Below are 22,567 nucleotides of genomic sequence, written 5' to 3' on the forward strand. Positions count from 1 at the left end.
TGTGGCTCTCTGGAGTAACGTGTGGCCTTCCAATGAGGCACAAAAAGGAAAAAACAAAAGACTCAAATGCATTGAAGGGAATAAAAGTAGTAGTATGTCCTTTAAAAACATGCTGCTTTATTCCAACATAGAGAGATATGTGGCAATGCTCTAATCAACCAACAAATGAAAATACTTTTTTAAAATCTAAAAAGTTAGGTGATGATATTTGAGAAGAAAATTGATTGTGGCTTTTTGATGCTGACCCTGGTGACTTCTGGCCCCTTCGCTCAATGGAGTGGGCCAATCTAGGCCTAGGCTCAAATAAGGCAGCAGGGTTGGGATCCACGGTGATTAAATCTGAGTGGTGGCCCAGCAAGCCCTCTTCTCCAGAAAGAGTCTTCACCCCTCTGAGATTGGCTATGACTAACCTGGAAAGACCTTTCCTTAATTGAGTCCTTTGTCAATGCTGTTGACCCTCTCAGTTCACCTCGATCCCCTCAGTACGAGGGCTAGTACTCAGTTTACTGCCCAATGGGCTTCAGATAGGACAAGCTCAAGAGAGAGCAGGATAATTTCAATGAGCCTGGAGTCTGGGGGCTCTGAATCTACTTCTGAGGGGAGGTCTGAGGGAGGAAGAGGAAAGCTACAATTTAGGAGCCTAGGTAGAGAAGCTGGGCATGTTATACTAACCTCTCCTGGGCTGGGTCTTCATAAAATGTCTCCCTTCTTTGTATGGAAGTGGGCAGCACACACTAATGCAAAACTGCAGTCCAGGGTCACGTGGATAGGATCCTGGATGATTTGCCTCACTGTGCCTCTTAAAATACTTTACTCACTATTTACCTTGCCTGTTTTTTAAGAATATGAGGAAATTCTCATGATATAGTAAGAAAATACCAGTATGGTCTCTTGACTGTGGTGGTGGAACCTTGAACCTACACATGTGATAAAATCGCATAGAACTAAATACACACACACAATGAGTACAAGTAAAATTGGGGAACTCAATGAAATTGATGGATTGCATCAATGTCAATATCCTGGTTGTGATATTGTACTATATTTTGCAAGATGTTACCATTTGGGGAAACTGAGTAAAGGGTACATGAGATCTCTGTATTATTTCTTACAACAGCGTGTGAATCTACAATTATCTCAAAATAAAAAGTTTAATTTTAAAAAAACTTGGATGTACAAAAGGAGCTCAACCATGGAAAAATGTGTATTTGTGTGTATGAATATACACACAAATGCACATGCACACACACGTGCACGCAAGCACACACACACATGCACATACACGCCCTTTGACAAAGGGCTGTTTTTGTCTCTGTCTTTCCCTGGACTGCCACTGCCTGGTTGGCCTGACCTGACTTCCTGCCTGCCCTTGTAGATACCTCTCCCAGACAGCGGATCCAGAATCTTAGCCGCTTTGTGTGGAAGCAAGCAACGGTGGCCAGTGAACTATGGGAGAAGCTGACAGCCCGCTGCGTGGACCAGCACCGCCACATTGAGCACACTCTGGAGCAGCTGTTGGAGATCCAAGGGGCAATGGAGGAATTAAGCACTACTCTGACCCAGGCTGAGGGAGTCCGAGCCACTTGGGAGCCTATTGGGGATCTCTTCATTGATTCACTCCCTGAGCACATCCAGGCTCTTAAGGTATGCAGGCCCCCTCACCTGAGACCTAACACTCCTCCCAAACCCTGACAATGTTCCTGCTGCCGAGACTCCATTTCTGGCCCTGACTACAACTGAGCCTCTCTCAGTTTATGTGCTGGATTTGGGGGCTGGTTTAGCTGGAGTCTCCTCTGACCTTCTACTGTCTTCTCTTTCTTTAGTGTTTTCTGAGGGTAGAAAAGGAAGAGGGTAAGAACAGTGACTGCCCACACCTTAGTTCAGTTGCGCTAATAGGCAAGCACCTAGGTTGTGTTGTTGAAACAAAATCTCTGGGTGAAGAGGGAGGAGTCGAGGTGAATGACTAATGGTTCCTCTTTCCCACTCTCTGTCCACTGTGGGACTTGGGTCCTGGCCCTACAGCTATTCAAAGAAGAATTCTCCCCCATGAAAGATGGAGTGAAGTTAGTGAATGATCTGGCCCATCAACTTGCCATTTCTGACGTGCACTTGTCAATGGAGAATTCCCGGGCCCTGGAGCAGATCAATATCCGGTGGAAACAGCTACAGGTACAAGAGGAGCTTGGAGTGAGCCAGGGGGAAGAGCCGCAATATAACTAGGCTTGGGGAAAACTTCTCCAGGCCCAAAAGAAGTAAAGGGGCATTAAATGAGATCTACATGGAAAAGGAATAGTAGAGAGTTTGGGTCCAGGGAACAGACTTCTCAACCTCTAAGCTGCTGGGAGTGATTGAAATGAAGACCTGAGAGGGGCCTGTCCAAATGTGGGCACTTAGGGTAGACAGGGGCAGGTGAAGACTGCTGCCTGGAATAAGGGATGCGCTTCTCTGACGCTTGGGAGTGCTGTGGGAGGGCTGGGAGTTGGGTGATGTGGAAGGAGCTGGAACCAGAGAGGAGCCAGCCAATAAGGGAGTTCACAGAGATGCCTGGAGGCACCTGGAAATCCCATACTAAACATCTGGCATGAATCTACTGACTTCCTACTCGTTCTTTCCATAGGTATCAGTTGGCGAGAGGCTTAAGCAGCTCCAGGATGCCCACCGGGACTTTGGGCCTGGGTCACAGCACTTCCTCTCCAGTACGTGAGACAAATTGCACTTCACTTAGCAGAACCTCAGCCACCTTCCAAGAGAGTCTACTATTGCCCCTTGGGGGCCTGATGGGAGCCCAGTATACCTTGGCATCCAAGAAGCAGTAAGGATAAAGCAGTGTAGCATAGTGGTTAAAAGGACAGGCTCTCCAGTCAGAGTCATAGCTCCTCGACTTAATAGCTGTGCAAGCTTGAAAAAAATAGCTTAACCTTTCTGAACCTCAGTTTTCCCATATGAAAAAAGAGGGGCAAATATTACCTAGCTCATAGGGTTATGGGAATTGAATGACTTTGTTTTTTCAGCAGTATTTATTGAGGGCCTCCTGTGAGCCAGGTACTGTTCTAGGCACTGGGGCTACAACAGGAACAAAATAGACAAAAGCCCTCAGACTTGTGGAGCTTACATTCTAGTGAGGGAAGCCAGACCATAAGCAAATAAGTAAAATATATATAAGGTCAATTGACGACAAGTGCTATGGAAAAAAATAAAGCAGGGAAGGCGTGAATAGGGAGTGCTGGACTTAAGCGAGGAGACATTGTGATTTTTTTTTTTTGTGAGGAAGATCAGCCCTGAGCTAACATCCATGCTAATCCTCCTCTTTTTGCTGAGGAAGACCGGCTCTGAGCTAACATCTATTGCCAATCCTCCTCCTTGCTTTTCCCCAAAGCCCCAGTAGATAGTTGTATGTCATAGTTGTACATCCTTCTAGTTGCTGTATGTAGGATGCGGCCTCAGCATGGCCGGAGAAGCGATGCGTCGGTGTGCGCCCGGGATACGAACCCAGGCCGCCAGTAGCGGAGCGCACGCACTTAACCGCTAAGCCACGGGGCCAGCCCAAGAGACGTTGTGATTTTAATAGTGTGATCAGGAAAGTCCTCACTGAGAGCCACTGAGCAGAAACCTCAAGGAGGTGAGCGAATGAGCCATGTGGATGTCTGAGGGAAGAGCATACCAGACAGAGGGGACAGTGACTTCCAGGCCCTTAAGGCAGGGGCATGGCTGAGGAACAGCAAGGAGGCCGGTATAGAAGTGAAGAAGGAAGGGAGAGAGCAGGAGGGCAGAACAGTAGCAGGATCCCAGAGGTAAGAACTTGGGATTTTATTCTGAATGGAATGGAGAACTTTTGGAGGAGTTTGAGCAGAAGGATGACATAATCTGATGTATGTTTTAATAGAGTCAGAGTGTTGGGGGGCAAGAGTGGGAGCAGGGAGACCTGTTAGGAAGCATATTGCACTAATCCAGGTGCAGGATTATGGTGACCCAGATCAGGGTGGTAGCAGTGAAGATGGTGGGAAGATACAGATATGACAATTAGATATGTACACAGAACGTTTAGCAGAGTATCTGGCATGTAGTAGGAACTCAGTCGATGTTAATGGAGGTTAGAATTTTTGCTGTTATAATCACTGGCATGCAGCTATACATGCAGAGGGCTCTTCTACGCAGGGAAGCTGCAATGAGGAGATTGGCCAGGTAACTGAGCCTCTCCTGGAACATCCGGAAGATAAAGACATGGACCAGAGAGGGCCATCCTTTTCCAGAGTTCATCACCAGAGAGAAATGGGCAGTACCATTCCCCATTGTCCCACAGGACTGGAAAGCTTGACCTTCTTGGGGAAGGGCTTTGAGCCCCATGAGGAAAGTAGGATTCGCTTCATATCCACAGCAGTACTCCAGCTGTCTCCAGCTGAATGGAGAGAAATGGCAGCCTGCTCAGACAGAAGATTGTCAGGGTGGCCGAGGCCAGGTATTCCTGTTCATGCCCTTGCCACATCTCTGGCACATGAGGGTATCAGTGACAACCTCTTCTCCGTCACTTACCCTAACATCAGGGAGAGCATTGTGTTCATTAGAAGTTTTTGTCCCACTCTCAGGGGCTGTTAAGAGCTGACAATGAAAGTCAAGCATCCCCTTTTGGGCTTGACCACCTATTTGGGAGGATAGAGCACGGGAGTTGCCCGGGGCCTGAAGAGCATTGGTGACCAACTTCTTTCTCTTTTTCTTCTCCCTCACCAGCCTCTGTCCAGGTTCCCTGGGAAAGAGCAATTTCACCCAATAAAGTTCCCTACTACATCAAGTGAGTGATCGTCTGAATCAGAAGTGGGTCGGTCGCCTGCCCACCCCCTCCCTTGCTTGTCTTTTTTTCTACCCGTCCCTGTCACTCCTTACTTGTTGGGATTCATCCACCCAGTCCAGTTTTTCCTCCTACTCATCTCAAGAGCTCAAGATGCTACCTGGGTAAAGGTGAACCTTTGTGCCTTGGGATCTTCAGGGTTCACCCTCGGATTCTGCTGCTCCTTGCATCCAACCTATCACTGAGTGGTTCGCGCACGTGTGTGGGGGGTGGAGGATGGTGTGGACCCTGCCGCTATTTATGCTTTTGTTTGTAGCCACCAGGCTCAGACCACATGCTGGGACCATCCCAAGATGACTGAGTTATACCAAACCCTAGGTAAGAATGCGAGGTTCCTGGATAGGGTGAAGATCTATACAGTTGCCTTTGTCTTATGAGAATAGAAGGGAATCCCATTCAACGAGCATGTGGGGGTGGAAGTGAGTGCCTTGTCCTTTTTCCAGCAGCCTTCCTTCCATTTTCCTCTGCACCTCCCTCAACTGGAGGCTCTCCACTCCCCCTGAACCATCTTATTATCACATTAGGGAATTATCCTATAGATGTGAACCAGATCTGCTTTGAGAGACACTATCCAGGCTGTGATGAGCGTGACTCTTGTGTACCTTACCTTGTGTACCTTATCTTTGACTACTGAGAGAGACTCAGGATTACATTGTAAATTTTACCTATGTTGATGCATGTGACTATAGTTCATTTGTTTTCACTACTGTAGAGTATTCCATTGTATATACTACAGTTTCTTCATCTATTCTACTATTGATGGACATTTGGGTCATTTCTGGTTTGGAGCTAACAAGAACAGAGCTGCTAAGGAGCTCTTGCCCATGTCTTTTGGTGCATGTGTGCACGTTTTCCAGCCTACGGGTCATAACATCACGTCAATGTGTTGTGACAAGCATTTAAAAAAATTGAAATAGACTAGGAAATATGAAAGTGCAACAGATCCCTAGCAAGAGTCATAACCGATATTAATTTTGTTGTGTTTTTACTGTAGCAAATCTAGTCAGGTGTTGTTTCCTGAAATGTTTGATTCAGTTATTTATACATGTGCACATGTGTGTATATATACTGCACCGTGATGTAAAATAAATTTCTTACTATTGTCTTAGTGGAAAAACGTGTGAAAATCCCTGCTCTAGGATATATAGTTGGCTGGGTTGTAGGCTATGTGAATGTTCAATTTTACTAGGTAATACCAAACTGTTTTCTGAGGTGATTGTATCAGCTCACTCTTCCACCAGCAATTCTCATTCATCCACATCTTTGCTGACACTTGCTTTGTTAGACTTTTATTTTTTGCCCATCTGGTGGGTGTAAAATGGTATCTTGCTGTGGTTTTAATTTTCATTTCCCTGATCTGAGTCTCTTTCCATTCTTTGCAGCTGATCTGAACAACATTAAGTTCTCGGCTTACCGCACTGCCATGAAGCTACGCAGAGTCCAGAAGGCACTGCGCTGTAAGTCTCCCATTGCACTTCTCTTATGACGTTCACCCCTCTCCTGCTCTTCATCATCTGTCAGCTGCTTCCCACTTTCATCTCACCTTGGCAAGGGCTGTTGATTGGCTTGGTGGGAACTCGCCAAAGGCTGGGATATGCTGGCTGTGGACACCTGCTCTTTGCAGGGCCCGTCCATTCTCCCCAAGCCACAGACTTGTTTCCAAATTAACCCACAGCTATCCTCTTCCTTGTCCCTTCTTCTTTGCCTGACGTGGATAATCAAGCAACTGTTTGATGACAGGAAGTATCCCAGTCGACGGCTTGGGGCCACTGGGGGCTTGTGTTCTTTTGCCATTTTGAGGTTATTGGATGTAGCAGCAGAACTGTTGAAGCAAAGTCCAGTGGTTAGGCGATAGCATGGCTGCAGATACAATGTGTCTTCTGGCCTTTCTCAGAGACACTGTCCATTCAATCTTTCTGGCCCAGGCATGTCTGGCTAGGCTTATTTCAGCATTGAGGGTAATTAAAAAGTCCTCCTGAGGTCTGTCATGTTTACCCAGGCATACCCAAGCTTTCATAACTGGTGTCTAGGTTCTCAGAACAAGGTTCATGGACAAAGAAACCTATTTGCAGTTGAAATGTATGTAAAGACAGAGACACTTAAAATGGTATTAGACCCCTTGGGAGTTAATACAACAGAAGAAGTGAGTTTACTCATCCCATCAACTTCTTGAAGCTGATGTCAAAGAATATATGGGTATAGAAACATTTTGAGTTAATTTAGGGGGCCTTTTGTTGCCTTTCCCCTCCTTGGGATGAGGGTCTTGGTAAAGGGCAAGCTTGTATCATACTTACAAATGGTTGCTCTGGAGATTGAGTCAAATATGGTGATGCTGGTGTCCTTATCTCCTTGTCTAGCCTCTGGGCTTCTACTTTTGGCTATACTTTCTCCTTCTCTCCTTTCCTTGCCAGTGGACCTGGTAACTTTAACCACAGCCCTGGAGATCTTCAATGAGCATGATCTGCAGGCCAGTGAGCATGTGATGGATGTGGTGGAGGTCATTCACTGCCTGACTGCCTTATATGAACGACTGGAGGAGGAAAGAGGCATCCTGGTCAATGTGCCACTCTGTGTGGACATGAGCCTCAACTGGCTCCTCAATGTTTTTGATAGGTAAGGGCTTGCAGCCCTGGTAGCCTCCAGGATGAAATTCAATGGGACAGCTGGAGTGGGTATGGTGGGAAGGGCTTTCTCCCACGGTGAACTTGGACCCAGCTCAGCTTGGGTCATGGTTGGCACAGAACCCCGCTGGGATCAACTCTGAGGGAAATGACTGCCAAAATGTTAACCCTTTACATATATTCATGTTCTCAGTTTCTTCTTTTAAACCTAGTGGTCGCAGTGGAAAGATGCGGGCATTGTCCTTTAAGACTGGCATTGCATGCCTGTGTGGCACAGAAGTGAAGGAAAAACTGCAGTGTGAGTACAACTCCCAAGTCTGGAGTGGAGTTGGGTGGAGGGAGACATGTGGCGGGAAGAGGAAGGGTGTGAGATAAGCAGAATGTAGGTCTTATGATTCAGCAGAGGGCTACTCTGTAATGCTTCCTGGTCTAGGCTATTGCAAAGATCCCACAACAGCCTAAGGCTAATATAGGCCTAAGGCCTGTTATTATTCCCAGTGTCACTCCAAGGGGTTTGGCTTCTTCTGATCTGATGTAATTACTTGACCAGGATCTGAGTTGGCATCCTGGGGTACCCATGGCCGGGACTTTCTAGTTTCATTCCCCCATGGCCTAGCAGGCTTAGCCCTCTCCCATTCTGAAGGTCAAGCCATGTCACGCATTCTACTGGAGACTTCCCATGGGAAGGGCACAATAATCCCCAATATCTGGGACGCGAACAGTATGTAATTCTTTAGTCTTTAACCTCTCTGGTTTATATTACCTTTGCTTTCCCCTCCATCCTCCATCTTTTGTACAGCATTTTGTACTTTTCTGCAGTAGCATCATTAGTTGTCAAGTGCTTAATGTGTATTGACCACTATGCTAAATGTGGTGAGTAAAGGATTCAATTAGACATGGTCCCTGCCTCAAGTGGTTTACAGTCCAGAGGAGGAGACAGAAGTACACAGAAAGCATTTTTTAAAGTGCTAATTAGAATAATCTGAATGGCAAAGGATACGTTCTATATCAGATCACAGAGGAGAGATGACAGTGGTTTGGGAAAACTTTACAGGGAAGGAGACATTTCAAAGCATGTTCATAGCTATGATATTATTTATTTCCAATACTCCTTTGAGGAGGGACGGACGGTGATTATTTATCCTCAACTTACAAGTAAGGAAACTGCAGCATAGAGAGGTTCATGACTTACCCAAGGTTCTACAAGCTAGTCAGTAATGGATCCGGAACTAAAACGCAGGCCCTCTACCATCTACTTCCGTGTATTGAAGTATGAAGTATGAGGTATGAAACAGACAGATGAGAATGTCTGGATGAGGTTTTCTAAGGTTGGGATGGGTTAGGGGAATTCCCACAGGGCAGATATAACCCATATTCAAATATAAGTACCATAGTCTACTCCACGATCACTTAAAGATATTTCTTAGATGATCAAGTGCTTTGAATTATCTCCTCTTTTTAGATTACCCATGCCAGTGTTTCTTTCCATTTGTGTGCGTAATTGCGAGAGTACTGCAGTATCGGACTTCATGAGCTACATGAACAGGAGGGGATAGGCCAGATCTACTGCGGCTCATATTCAGGCACCCCTGAGCCCCACACCCTTTCATCTTGCTTCTCAAGAATCTGTTTTCCCAGCAGTGTCATATCTGTGTCTGGCACTGCTCTCACATGCAGCTCGCTCTCTGTCTTCATCTCTCTCTCTCTCCTCTTTCTGATGCTCTCTCTCTTTGTGTTTGTCTCACTCTTTCTCTCTGAACTCAGAGAATGCTCTTTTCAGAACTCCTGGACTTCTAGATAATCAGGGATTGACCTTGAGGTATTCCAGTTTCAAAAGTCATTAGCTAAGTCTGTGTGCTCTTTCCCTGTCTTTCTTTTTTGCTCTTTCTCCTCGCACCATTCTCTGGCCATTCCTGCATCGGGATTGGCCATGACTTATGGTGGGGCCAGCAGACCTCTTCAGCCAAGTGGCCAACTCAGGCAGCCAATGTGACCAACGCCACCTCGGTGTCCTGCTTCATGAGGCTATCCAGGTGCCCCGTCAGCTGGGAGAAGTGGCAGCCTTTGGAGGCAGCAATGTGGAGCCCAGTGTCCGTAGTTGCTTCCGTTTTGTGAGTATGGAATTGGGGAGGCATGATGAGAGGGAAGGTGGGAAGAAGGGAGGGAGGACTAAAAGCTAGGCATTTGATCTGAAGTACTCAGATATAAGGGAATTTGTTGGGATGGAATAACAGGGCAGAGGGTTCTTTGGGCTTTTAGGGTCAGAGTCCTGCCAGAGGGTGCCAGCTCAACGAGGACAGGGCAGAAGGTGGACACCTCTGGAGAGCAGGCCAACCCAGGCCTTGCTGGTTCTGCATAGGGTTGCCATTCTAGGGACAAGACACTTTGGGTCTCAGTCATTGCCATTGGGCTTCTTGTTTCCCTAGAGCACTGGGAAGCCAGTCATTGAAGCTTCACAGTTCCTGGAGTGGGTCAACTTGGAGCCCCAATCCATGGTGTGGCTGGCTGTTCTGCATCGGGTCACCATTGCTGAGCAAGTAAAGCATCAGACCAAGTGCTCTATCTGTAGGCAGTGCCCCATCAAGGGCTTCAGGTAAGGAAAGCAATACCTGTTCGAATGACAATAATAATAAATAGGCCAGGTTACATATAAATCATGTTACAAAACAATGTGTTACATCATTATATAATTATAGATAATCTACTATATGATGTTATATATTGTTGTAATCTTTTCTATTGCAGACTGTTTAACTTTCTAAAAAATCAGAAATAATGAAATATTTTCTTTTGTTTTAGTTGTATTATGAAGGATTCCAGACCTACAAAAATGTGTAGAGAAGTGAAGGGTGGGATGGGGGAACAACACAGAAAAGGAAATAATTTGCTTGTTTCCCAGGGAGTGTTAAGCAGAACTCAGAAGCCCCAGCATCCTAACATATAAGAACACCTATGTACCGAATGGGGACGCTAACAAATGGTTCACAACAGACTCTCCAGAAAGTGAAAAAGAAATCTGATTTGTAGCATTTGCTAGTTTCCATGATGTAAATACTCCTACTGTGGCCAATGTCTGGCTACCTACAGGAGGTTGGGAAGAGATGCTCAGTTGCATACTATTCATAGTATTTTCACCATGCATTTATGATAGACATAAACAACCTCAAGAGCATAGATAATAGTAAAATAATTAGGAAGTGATGAATTTTGAGTACTTATTACCTTCGTTTTTAATATCATTTACTTAATTGTGAGTTTATATAATCTAACAACTGGCTTGGAAAATCCCTGCAATTTTAGCTACTGTCTCTCATGAGCTGGTATGGGCCAGCTCCAGTACCCCACAGTGTGCACCCACCACCAATCTTAAGAAATAAAGCATTATTACAACACATTTGAAGTTTCCCTGATTACATTCCCCTCCTCCTCCCACAAAGGTAAGCAGAATGTGGCTGAATTTGGCTCTCATCATAAAGCACTCAATTTTTTAAACTTTTTAAAGCACTAACACACACTTTTTACAACCACCCTGCATTTTTTTTAAATTGAGGTATAATTGACATACAGTATTATATTAGTTTCAGGTGTACAACATAGTGATTCAATATTTGTATACATTGCAAAATGATCACCATGATAAGTCTAGTTACCATCTGTCACCTTACAAAGTTAATTCAATATTATTGACTATTTTCCCCATGCTGTACATTACATCCTGTGACTTATTTATTTTATAATTGGAAGTTTGTACTTCTTAACCCCTTCATTCACCCATTTTGCCTCCTCCATCACCCCCCTCCTCTCTGGCGACCACCAATCTGTTCTCTGTATCTATGAGTCTGGGTTTTGTAACCACCTACTTTATTTATTTATTTATTTATTTATTTATTTCTTATTTTTCCCCCCAAAGCCCCAGCAGATAGTTGTATGTCATAGCTGCACATCCTTCTAATTGCTGCATGTGGGATGCGGCCTCAGCATGGCCGGAGAAGCGGTGCATTGGTGCGCGCCTGGGATCCGAACCCAGGCCGCCAGCAGCGGAGCACGCGCACTTAACTGCTAAGCCACGGGGCTGGCCCCAACCACCTACTTTTTATAAGCAAATGAGGCACGGAGGTGGAGTGTGACTTGCCCAAGTTCACACAGCTGGTTAATGTAGATCCAGGACTACATGTTGGATCCTCTGACTTCTCTAATAAGTCTAGGTGTTTCACTATTCTATACTACTAGGTCTGGGCAGTTCAGCCAGGCTTTGGAACTGGATCTGAAGGGCTAGTATATATTCAGTAATAATAGAGTTATTATTATTATTACTATTTTTGCTGAGGAAGATTGTCCCTGAGCTAACATCTGTTGCCAATCTTCCTCTTTTGCTTGAGGAAGATTTGCCCTGAGCTAACATCGGTGCCAATCTTCCTCTATTTTGTATGTGGGGTCGCTGCCACAGCATGGCTGCCGACGAGTGGTGTAAGTATGCACCCTGTAACTGAACCCTGGCCGCCAAAGCAGAGCACGCTGAACTTAACCACTAGGCCACGAGGCTGGCCCCAAGAGTTATTATTATAAATAAGTTTTGTAAATAACTTTTAGCCATTTTGCTCAGGGCTGGTAGAATAAGCAGCCTTTGTGTTGTTGGAAGTGTAACTTTTCCAACACAGGTGGTGGTACCTGTGAGACTGGACCCTTTGGGGCCATCCTTGTCTAGAATGCTTATTTGATATCATGAGCTCTTTATTCCTGCCCCCTCTCCTTGAAAAAGATGGTGAGATAATGCTATTTCCCACATTTCCTAGGAGTCTGAGCATGTGATTTCATGGAGGTTAATGGTCTCTAGAATAAGGCTAGTCATCTAGTGAGGACTCAGCCACTGCTGTGTATAGGAGGTTGAACATGTTATGGCTCCATGCCTCCCCCGCTTCTAATGTGTGTGTATATTTGGATGTTAGGGAAATAGAGAGGTCACTATGGCACACTGGATCCTCTGTCTTACCACCTCTCCTCTCCCCAAGGTACCGGAGTCTGAAGCAATTTAACGTGGACATCTGCCAGACCTGCTTCTTGACAGGCAGAGCCAGCAAAGGCAACAAGCTGCACTACCCCATCATGGAGTATTATACCCCGGTATGGAGCCCCTGGGCCGGGCGGGAGGGGTGGGCAGCACTCAGGTGCTTGATCCACTTTGCCAAGCATTGGCTGACTGTATTCTGCTCTCCTTTGGGCAGCATTCGCCAAACAGTCCTGGTGATTCACCAGTTTGGGGGATTCAGGCCTCTCTATTCTTTCAGCAGAGCTTCTCCCTCACCAGGGCCGCAGCTGGCTATAGCACCCAGGGACACTCTGGGCCACTTAAAAGGTACTCACTATTTTCCTACAGAGAGAAGTCTCAAGAAAAAATAGAGAGCAAGACAGTTCCAGGCAACTAGCCTTCCCTTACTCACTTTAGTTTTTCCTGCCCAGCTTCCTGTATTGCTCCTGTCCCCTGGTCTTCACCTGCTACTTTGTCACTGCTTCTATCCCTTCTAGTCAATACCAAAGTTTGTGCTCAAATTAATTACTCAGTCTTTTGGGGAAAATAAAGGTATGTTCTTTACCTGGGTTCTCAAATTCCACTTGGTTTTCATTGGAAACCGTGCCCTTCATAGCCACCTGAAACAGGTTGGTCCCTGATCTCGAGCCAGAGAATTTCTCCTCTGCTGTGTTCAGGACCCACAGGTCCAGGCTTAGCTTCCTGAGCCAACTCTGCTCCCTAAACTCCTTTATTTCTTTCTGCCCCACAGGTACTCCCAAAGTCCCAAGCGTATCCCCAGCTCCCCCCACCGCTCTATTCCCCCCACCTTCCCATCTTTCAACCTGTTTCCCTATAATCCATATCTCCAAGCTGTCACCTCTTCTCCAAATTCTGTTGGCACAGAAAAATGTGTGATCCAGCAGGAGCAGGGACCTTGCCCTTTATTTTTATTTTATTATCATTTAAAATCAACACTATAAAAGTCATACACAGAAGCCTGGCTTGAGATGGTAGACTGATAATCCTCTACCTCCTGCTATTTTCAACATCCCTAGAATTTATATAAAAGATATTTTAAATATTAACAAATATATTCTCATTGTAAAAGATTCAAATTATACAGAAGTGTTTAAAATATAAAACGAAAGTCTTCCTCTCTCCTCAGTCTTGCCCCCACCCCTCCGGTCCAACTTCCCAAAGGCAACCATTATTCACAGTTTGGCATGTATCCTTCTAGACCTTTTTCTAGGAGCGGGTGTGGTAGGCATGAACAAGAGTGGATTACCAGTCATGTTCCCTGCTCTAGGGGAGCAGCCACACCTCCTCAGCATATCCTGATGCCGTTAGGGTGAGTCCCTTTGCCCTGTCTTCCCCTAGACCACATCCAGTGAGAACATGAGGGACTTTGCCACAACCTTAAAGAACAAATTCCGCTCAAAGCATTATTTCAGCAAACACCCTCAGCGAGGTTATCTGCCTGTGCAATCAGTGCTGGAGGCCGACTACAGTGAGACGTGAGTACCAGTGGCTGAGCAGGGGCTGTGGGCAGCCTCGCTGAGCCCAGGGATGTGCTGTGAAGGGTCTGAGTCTCACTGGCTTGGAGAGTGTTGCAGGGCAAACCCAACTAGTGACAGGGCAGTTCAGCTTGGGCCTGACCAGGAATCTGGCCTGGGAAATAAACCAGTCTTTGTATCCTGTTCCCATCAGCTCTTGCCCATCTCTCTAATTTGGTGGGAGGGGGGCAAGGAGCGTGGTGGTGAGGAAACAGGCTGCCCAGCTGCACAGTCTTTGGTCCTCTGACTCTTTGCTGCTTTCTTCTAGGCCAGCTTCTTCCCCGATGTTGCCACACGCTGACACACACTCCCGCATTGAGCATTTTGCCAGCAGGTATCACCAGGTTTAGGGGAGGGAGATTTTAAGGAGTCTAAAGGGGATAGGGTTTTCAGTCAGGGCAAAGAGAATGGAGTCAGGACCAGGGGATGTGCACAGTGGGATTATGCAGCAGCCAGTGAGGCCAGACACTTAGGGGTGGTTGGGGTAGCCCCCAGAGCTAATGATCCTATTGTGGGATTAGAGTCCTTGAGATAAAAGCAGGCTTCCTCCATCCCATTTTCCCTTCTGTTCACGTTCTTTCTTTCCAGGCTTGCTGAGATGGAAAGTCAAAATTGCTCCTTCTTTAATGACAGCCTGTCCCCAGATGACAGCATGTAAGTTTTCACAGCTGCTTATTTTCCAGGAATAGTTCTCCTTGGGATCCCTCTGCCACCGTTCAGGAAGGGTATATCCTCGAAGGGAGGGCAGGGTGTGGGGGTGAGGGTCTTTGACACCCTAAAGAAGGAAGGCTGCTTTCTGGGCACAGTGTTTAGTAAGAGAAACAGTCTGCTGTCTATCAACTGAACTGGGGAATGAGTGATGGAATACCTCCCTGCCATCTGCCCAGGTCCTTTCCTGCTGCAAGATCCCATCCTTCAATGCCCAACTTTGAGGGAAGATGAATATGCCCTCATCTAAAGTGACAGAAATGAGCCATTATCCTATGCTCAAGATGCCAATTCCCCATCTAGTGCCACACCAACCCTGGGGAGTCACCAGGGTCTTGACTGAAGAGTGGCCAGAGAGACTCCCTGATGCTATAGCCCAGAGAGAGGGCCCTTCATCTCTAGGGAGGTCACTGACCTGCTCAGAGGGCTTAGGAGCTACTGGCTATCTGGATCAATCTGACCCTGACTGGGACTCAGGCAGGAAATGGTCCCTCTGGGGGGTGAGGAAGGGAAGGGGGTGCAGTGGAGGAACATCACAGAATGGGAAGTGATTTCCTCCTTGTTTCCCAGGGGCTTTAAGTAGAAGGCAGAAATCCCAGCATCCTGAAAACACTCTCTCCTAGTACCCCCAGCCACCTTTGAACACTTTCATCCCTCTTAAGCCTGACTATATAGCGTTTCCCTCTCTATGTGACTTATAAGTGAATCCTCCAGCATGTGTCTCCTGGGGCCTGAGCTGGAAGCTGAGAACTCATGCCCTGAGCTGTTTTTCTTGGTTCAATGCCTGGCCACCTCCTTTCCTCTCCCCACACCCATGCAGAGATGAGGACCAGTACCTGCTGCGGCACTCCAGCCCCATTACAGACCGAGAGCCAGCGTTTGGACAGCAGGCTCCATGCAGGTTGGCCACAGAAAGCAAGGGGGAGCTAGAGAAGATCCTGGCCCACTTAGAGGATGAGAACCGGTGGGTGTGGCGATGGCACAGATCTGTGTGGGTTCTAGAGCCAGCTTGAATTCAAGTCCTGGCACTTCCACATGTTAGCTATGTGGCCTTGAACAAGTTACTTATATTCTGTGATCCTCCATTTCCTCATCTGTAAAATGGGGATGGTGATAATAGTACCTACCTCCTAGGGTCACTGGTTAAGATCAAATGATCAGGCATATAAATGTATTAGCCAGTGCCTGGCTTATAGTAAGGGTTCAATAATTGCTAGCTGTTCTAATAATTGTTTGAATCCTTTTAACTCAACCCAAATATTTCCAAGTACCCACTAGATACAAGCAGAGAGAATACAGAAGAGAGTATGACATGTCCCTGCCCTCAAGGAACGTTCAGTATTGGAACAGAAAGGGACGTTCAGTCTTGAAACAGAAAGAGATACTTATCACTTAGTGAAAGTAATAGAAGAAAAGAGGATGACACTACACAGAGTGATTGAGGACTGGAAGAGGGAAAGAGAAGAAGATTACAGGGATGGCATTCATCTCCATGAAGTACAAGTGGCAGCAGGGTCCTGAGGAGGGCCCAAGCCACTTTGGGGGCAGGCAGTAGAATCCGTAGAATCCCTCAGAACAGTGCTTCTCAAACATTAGTGTGCATACAAGGAACTTGGGGAGCTTGGTAGAATGCAGATTTTGATTCACAGGTCTGGGGTGGGGCGTGAGCTCCTGCATTTATAACCAGCTCCCAGGGGATGCCCATGCCACTGGTTCACAGACTGTACTTGGAGTAGCAAGTCCTTAGAACAGGGCCAGTCTGCAAAGTGTTTGTTACTGGTTCAAGACAAGGTAAATACAGAAATCGAGAGTAAGCTTTTAGAAACTTTTATAGCAATTTGACATTGCCATGACATCCAAGCACATAATTAGTGAACTTGTCTTCACTGAGTAAGGTATAGAACAGTTTGAGTGTTGTTGTGGTAAGTCACGTGTGGTGTGAACTGTATACTAGCCATGCACATTCAGCTCACATGTTGGTCCACAATGGATTAAAAAATCTCTCTGGTTTCTCGGCGTGAATAGTTTGAGAAGCACTGCATTACAGCAGCAGTGGGCAAGCCCAGGGAAATATTGGGGAGAGAGTGATTCTGTTGCAAAAAAAAGTAATGTCCCCCAAAGTAGACCATCTCTTTGGAATCTGTTTCCTTGATGACTCAACGTGAGTGTTCAAAGTGGGCCAAAGAGGAGGGTAGTGAAGAGAAAAGGCAAGATGGGTGATGGTTTGTTTGTGTTATGTCTTCCCCTGGAATCTAAAAATCTAAAAATGGAGAAGATGAGTCAGTGGCTCTAATGCCTCATTTATTTGCAGATTGTGTTTCTGCCTGATTTTAAGGTCAGAATTAATCCCAGAAGCAGCACATCAAAGCCCTGAGACATTTGTTATATGAAATGTCAGCTCTCTCTGCTCTGAGGTCTAGGATGGCAGAGTAAATGATGTATGTGCTGGAGAGAAAGTGGATATGGCCATTCAAGCAAGCACATGGCTGGGGTGGGGGTGGGCATGGGAGAGTAAAGGGATTGCTCACACCTAGTTACGAGCGGACGTCTGGGACCTACACAGTCAATAACCCATTAGGACCATAGGTCTTGGCTTCTCTATCCTTGGCAGGATTCTCCAGGGAGAGCTGAGGCGCCTGAAGTGGCAGCATGAGGAGGCTGCTGAGGCACCCACCCTGGCTGAGGGCTCTGCCGAGGTGGCACAGGACCACCGCAATGAGGAGCTTCTGGCTGAGGCCCGGATCCTTCGTCAGCACAAGAGCCGCCTGGAGACACGCATGCAGATCCTTGAAGACCACAACAAGCAACTAGAGTCCCAGCTGCAGCGCTTAAGGGAGCTGCTCCTGCAGGTGAGGCTGGAGCCAGGAGAAGGACTAGAGCAGCCCCTGAGCTTGGCGGTGGCTGTTAGATGAATTTCTGAAGAGAACTGGGCTGGCAATTGGGGAGGGTAGTGGAAGGAAGGGGCTGGTATGTCACATTGCTTGACCAATTCTCTTCCACCTAGCTTCCACTCCACTGTTGTGTGTTACTCTCAAGCCACTGTGGGGCCTGGGGCAAAGGGAGAACTTCTGAGGGCTCCCTTCCCCACAACCCATTTGAATCTAGTATTGAAAGAACAAAGTTCAAAGAATCATCCAAAACATTGATTTTGCTACTTTGATGTTTGCTGGAAACAAGCAGGTTTGGACATGCTTGGCAAGAGAAAAATTTTGGCTGTAAAGGGAACTCTTGTTACTTTTTGTCCCTTTCTTCTTTGAGAGGTGGGGTATATGATGTAGTGTAGCTCTGGAGTCAGATAGCCCTGGGTTTCAATGTGGCTCTGCCAATTAGTGGCTGTGAAGTGTTAGGAAATTTACTTAGCCTCACTAAGCCCCAGTTCCCTCATCTATAAAACAGGGATAATAAGACACCAACTTGATGGAATTGTGGTGAACATAAAATGAGACAATGCATTTAAAGAATTTAGCACAATGCCAGGAATATAGTAGAAACTTCATAAATGTTATGTATTATTGTCATTATATGTACCAAGTAATATCACCCCCTGCCTCTTCCCCAGATCCTCCAAGGGATGGCCTCTAGATGCCTAAAGGTCTCTAACATATGATGTTATGTCATGAACTGAGGATCAGGTGTGAAGCTCTACATTTCCACAGAGAATTGGGTTCTAAGTAGCTTAATTACAGCTGAAATGACCTTTAGGCACAATGCCATCCTTATAAGAACCGGGAAACTTTGACACATGTTGTTGAAGGAAGAAGGTAATCAGTAATTGAATATTCCAAGAAGTTTCCTAAAAGGGAAAGCCACTGTTTGGGGCACTACAAAAAGCTTCTTAAAGTCCAAGGACAAAGAGATGGGCATGAGGGCTTTAAGGTCCCTTCTGAGCTCAGGAGTCTGTCAAAGTAAGGTTAGGAAGGCAAAGCCACTTAAGTCATGCCTTACCTCTTGCTAGCCACCCACCGAATCAGATGGCAATGGCTCTGCAGACTCGTCTCTAGCTTCCTCTCCACAGCAGTCAGAAGGCAGTCACCCCCAGGAGAAAGGACAAACTACTCCAGATACTGAGGCTGCAGGTGAGTTCCCCAGTCCCTCCCAGCTTTATGGCTTTGTCTTGCCCCAGATCTCCTGCCCAAGGTTCTACTAGGGCTGGGATGGTTTCTCCTCATGGCTTCGAGCTTAGAGTCAGGGATGATTGGCTTATTGACTGATTCATTCATTTGTTTATTCCATAAATGTATATTGAGCACCTTGTATATACTAGGCATTGCGCTGGGAAGATACAAATGTTGTAGGTTTGCCCTTCAGCTGGCAGTGTCCCACCTCGGCCCCTTGGCCTCATAAGGGAATTTCTAGTTCTCTTCCCAAATCTCTCTTTTCCAATTCAGATGATGTGGGGTCAAAGAGCCAAGATGTCAGCCTGTGCTTGGAGGACATCATGGAGAAGCTCCGCCATGCCTTCCCCAGTGTGCGAAGCTCTGATGTGACTGCCAACACCCTGCTGGCCTCTTGATGGAGCCAGTCCACGGTCCTCTTCCTGTACTGGTTACAGCTTCCCTCAGCCTTCGCCCAACCTTTCCAGTCCCCACTGGCCCCACATTCCTCAGCCAGAGTTATTTGGGCTACAGGCAGCAGCAGGGATCTGGTGGTATGTGAGGTGGGTGTGTGGGGGCCAGGAGAGGGAGAGGCGTGATTCCTCTGACTCTAGAAATGTGCCCTTTAATCTTCAAGTTTGAGACCAGTCCCTTAAGTACGCTTCTGTTGCAGTCCAGTCAAATGGCACTCAGCGGCCATTCAGATGGGGAGTAGAGAAGCTGCCTTGCAGAGCGAAGCAATGCCCATTGGCCCCTTTCCCTTCTCCATGGAATTATGGAGATTGGGAAGCCTAATGACCCAAGGGTTCTAGCATTATGAATCCACAGGAGTTAGCCCTACTCTCTGGCCCAACTCAGGGAGGCAAAAGGGTATTTCGGAGACAACCCTCCCCATCAAAGTGCCCCTGAAAAGGTCTGGGTAGTCTGCGTCATATAACTTCAGCTCAAAGGCATCTCTAGCCATCCTGATGCTACCTAGATGTTGTTTCCTCCTCGAATAGCTTCAGTTCCTTCTGCCTCAGTCCCTGGCAGACCTTCCTCAAGAGGAGAACAGTTCATTCTGGTTCCTACTTCTACCTTACATTTGGAAACATTAAAGAAATACTTATGGGTTTAGATATTTTTCCCTGATCTTCCTCTTTCCTGAAGGCCTCAGCATCCTGAGAGATCAGCTGAGTTGCTCTGGGAACCCAGCTGAAGCCACCCTTGGCTCTTCTGAGTCGGCCCTCACAACCCTGGGGGAGGGGTGGCAGCTTGCTCAGCAAGGGGTGTCTTCCTCTCCTTGGGTAGGGAAGGGGAATCACCCTCTAGTCTGGAGGAGTGTGACTGCCCAACACCCTTGCAGGCTGTGACCCTTCTTTCTTTTAGGCTGAAACCGATGAAGTGGCTGATTGCCCCCGGATAATCATAAGGAAGAGGCAATGGGCCACCCTGAATAGCGGCCCCTTCCTAGGAGCCACTGGCCCCAAATCAGGAAGCTGGCCACTTCCACTTAGACAACAGCAAGGCCTTCCTTTGTATAAAATTGTTCTTTCTAACTCTGGAAGGTGAGCCCAATCGTCAAACTGAACTAACTCTTCTTAGGCAACATATATCACGATCTCTTTATCCAGAAACTGTTCAGACTAGATAGCGGGGGGTGGGGGGAGTGGGCTTGGGAACTTTGAACAGAGTCAGAGCCCACTTAGGCAGCTTTCAATCAAAAGGAGCTTTATAACCTAGAGCCCTGCAATTGACTTAATTTGCCTAAGTTTATATATGTACATATCTATCCTACATATCTACTGTACATCAGTACTCCCCTGGCCTCACTCACACATTAAATTCTAATACCTCTTAAAGTATTAATGTTCTGTCTTGCTCTTTGTTAGCCCCAGCCTCTGGTTGGACAGATAGATGCATCCTGGCTGCTCCCCTAGGATGTCTCTCCATTCATGTTTGGGGTGAGCTGTCCTCAAGACCAAAGCAACAGCAAGCAGCCTTTGGTCACAGAGGTATCTAACAAGAAGAGTCACTCTGTTCCCTTCATTCATTCCAAATCTAGTTCTCTTGAGACCTGGGCCTTAGATGAATTTTCCTGGGCTCCTGTAAACAATGGTTCAGTTGCCAAAATAGAACAAATCCAAGCTCTACTTACCCTACACAGAAAAGAAGGAATAAATAGACTTTTATTATCCTTTGCCAGGCCAAGACACAGAGTACATCTTCTGTTCCCCTCCAATTCCTGTCTGGCTCAGGGCCTTAAAGAAAGCAGCAGTAGCCACCAAGGTCAGGAGGGTGTGACACGGTTGGGGTACTGTGCTATAATTAAGCAGTGGGCCAGTGGGTAGAACTCCTGGGAAGCTAGATTTATCTACTGCAGGGGAGGGAGGGCAGTGGCTTGGGTCTGGAAGCCTAGGATTGCCTCCTTCTAGAATTGCCAGGGGGCACTAAGCCACAGGTCTAGGGTGTCCGACCTCATCACAACGTCTGCCTTAGTGCTCATGAGCTCTCTGGGTGAGAGAACTGGGTATCTGGATGTATGGCGAGCAGGTGGTAGGCAGGGATCAAACAGAGAGCCTGGACATCAGTCAGTGGGGTGGGGGAAATTATATTTGCAGGGGCCTAGATTGTGGGCAGGAATGAGATAGAAGAAATTTGCTATAGGACAGAGAGCTCAGGGTCTTCGAGGCATATGCCTGCCTAAGCCTTAGGAGGGTAGATGTTACGAAACAATCTTTTACTAGGAAAATCTTTTCTGTCGCCCCCGCTCCACCTTTGAGATCTTGGACTGTTGAGGACCTGTGGCAGCTGCAGTGGGCCATGGTAGAGGAGATGTAGATCTTGTTATGTAGGATTTGTGCTGTAGGTGGACCGAAGCAGCAAGTCAAGGGTTGAATTCTCACCAACAGGGTCACTGACACTTTGTGGTCTTGTGTTTACCCTAATGCTCGAGGTGAGTATATTGCTCAGAGGTCCAGTGATGGCACTGCAGCATGTGTGGGCAGTTTGCCTGCAGTGAGGTAAATGGATCTCTGGGCACCGTGAATCCAAATTAGGGTGGGATTTCCTGAGATGTGTCGTATGTTGTTAGGCATCTGTCATGTATCATGTCTCCTAGAGGTATTGTGTGTGATGCTGTGTAGTTTATGGCCCTGTACTGGAAGGGTGGTGAAGGGAGTCCTAATGAAAACCTCTGCCTTGGGGGATTAGCGTCGGTGATAAGGAATGTGAGCGTTTGCTGGAGTTGTTGTCAAATAGTATCAGGGAACAGTTAGGGTTGATAGGCGATTTACTTTTGATAGAATCAGATAGAGGCCAAAAAGCCATTATGAGGGTGCCTCTGCTCCTAGCAAAAGCAGAGTGGAGTCATGTTGACTGGGAAATTACTAGGGAAGGCTGACTGGCTGGAGAATATCAGGCTGTTTGCTCTACGGTTCCCTAGGGAGGGTCCTACCCAGGAGGACATGTGCCCTTCCCTCCAGAATGGAAAAGCTGAAATCAAAGCTCACAAGTGCCCATTTCCTTTGAGGCCCCAAGTTTGGAGCTATTTCTCTGCAGAGAATCCCGTTTGAGTTTCTATGCCCTAGGAACTGGGCTGGCAGGAGGTAGTAACGAGAAACCCTGAGATCAGGCCGAGGCCAATCCTGGGAGATATTTTCCCTCCAGATTAATTTTAAGAACTACCCATGCTGCCTGAGGTGTGTGTTTGGGATCTGGGCTCCATATCCAGCTTTAGGCTAGAGCATTCCTTGAACACA

The 22,567-nt window shown here is 46.8% G+C and overlaps 1 protein-coding gene across 4 annotated transcripts in view; it reads left to right on the forward strand.

Annotated features, from left to right (window-relative positions):
• Positions 1–20,459, forward strand: part of DRP2 (dystrophin related protein 2) — a 40,631-nt gene extending 20,172 nt beyond the window's left edge. For all 4 annotated transcript variants that reach the window (XM_058536335.1, XM_058536334.1, XM_058536336.1 and 1 more), the window contains 18 exons: positions 1,376–1,644; positions 2,023–2,169; positions 2,618–2,696; positions 4,726–4,786; positions 5,100–5,161; positions 6,226–6,300; positions 7,255–7,456; positions 7,677–7,762; positions 9,418–9,575; positions 9,891–10,057; positions 12,474–12,585; positions 13,850–13,986; positions 14,294–14,359; positions 14,614–14,679; positions 15,554–15,697; positions 17,345–17,582; positions 18,689–18,809; positions 19,122–20,459. In XM_058536335.1, the coding sequence (XP_058392318.1) occupies positions 1,376–1,644; positions 2,023–2,169; positions 2,618–2,696; positions 4,726–4,786; positions 5,100–5,161; positions 6,226–6,300; positions 7,255–7,456; positions 7,677–7,762; positions 9,418–9,575; positions 9,891–10,057; positions 12,474–12,585; positions 13,850–13,986; positions 14,294–14,359; positions 14,614–14,679; positions 15,554–15,697; positions 17,345–17,582; positions 18,689–18,809; positions 19,122–19,246 (2,315 nt within the window). In that variant the 3' untranslated portion in view covers positions 19,247–20,459. The remainder of the gene's footprint in view (positions 1–1,375; positions 1,645–2,022; positions 2,170–2,617; positions 2,697–4,725; positions 4,787–5,099; positions 5,162–6,225; positions 6,301–7,254; positions 7,457–7,676; positions 7,763–9,417; positions 9,576–9,890; positions 10,058–12,473; positions 12,586–13,849; positions 13,987–14,293; positions 14,360–14,613; positions 14,680–15,553; positions 15,698–17,344; positions 17,583–18,688; positions 18,810–19,121) is intronic.
• Positions 20,460–22,567: the final 2,108 nt, after the last annotated feature.

This window comes from Diceros bicornis, chromosome X, assembly GCF_020826845.1.
Source record: "Diceros bicornis minor isolate mBicDic1 chromosome X, mDicBic1.mat.cur, whole genome shotgun sequence".
Classification (NCBI taxonomy): domain Eukaryota; kingdom Metazoa; phylum Chordata; class Mammalia; order Perissodactyla; family Rhinocerotidae; genus Diceros; species Diceros bicornis.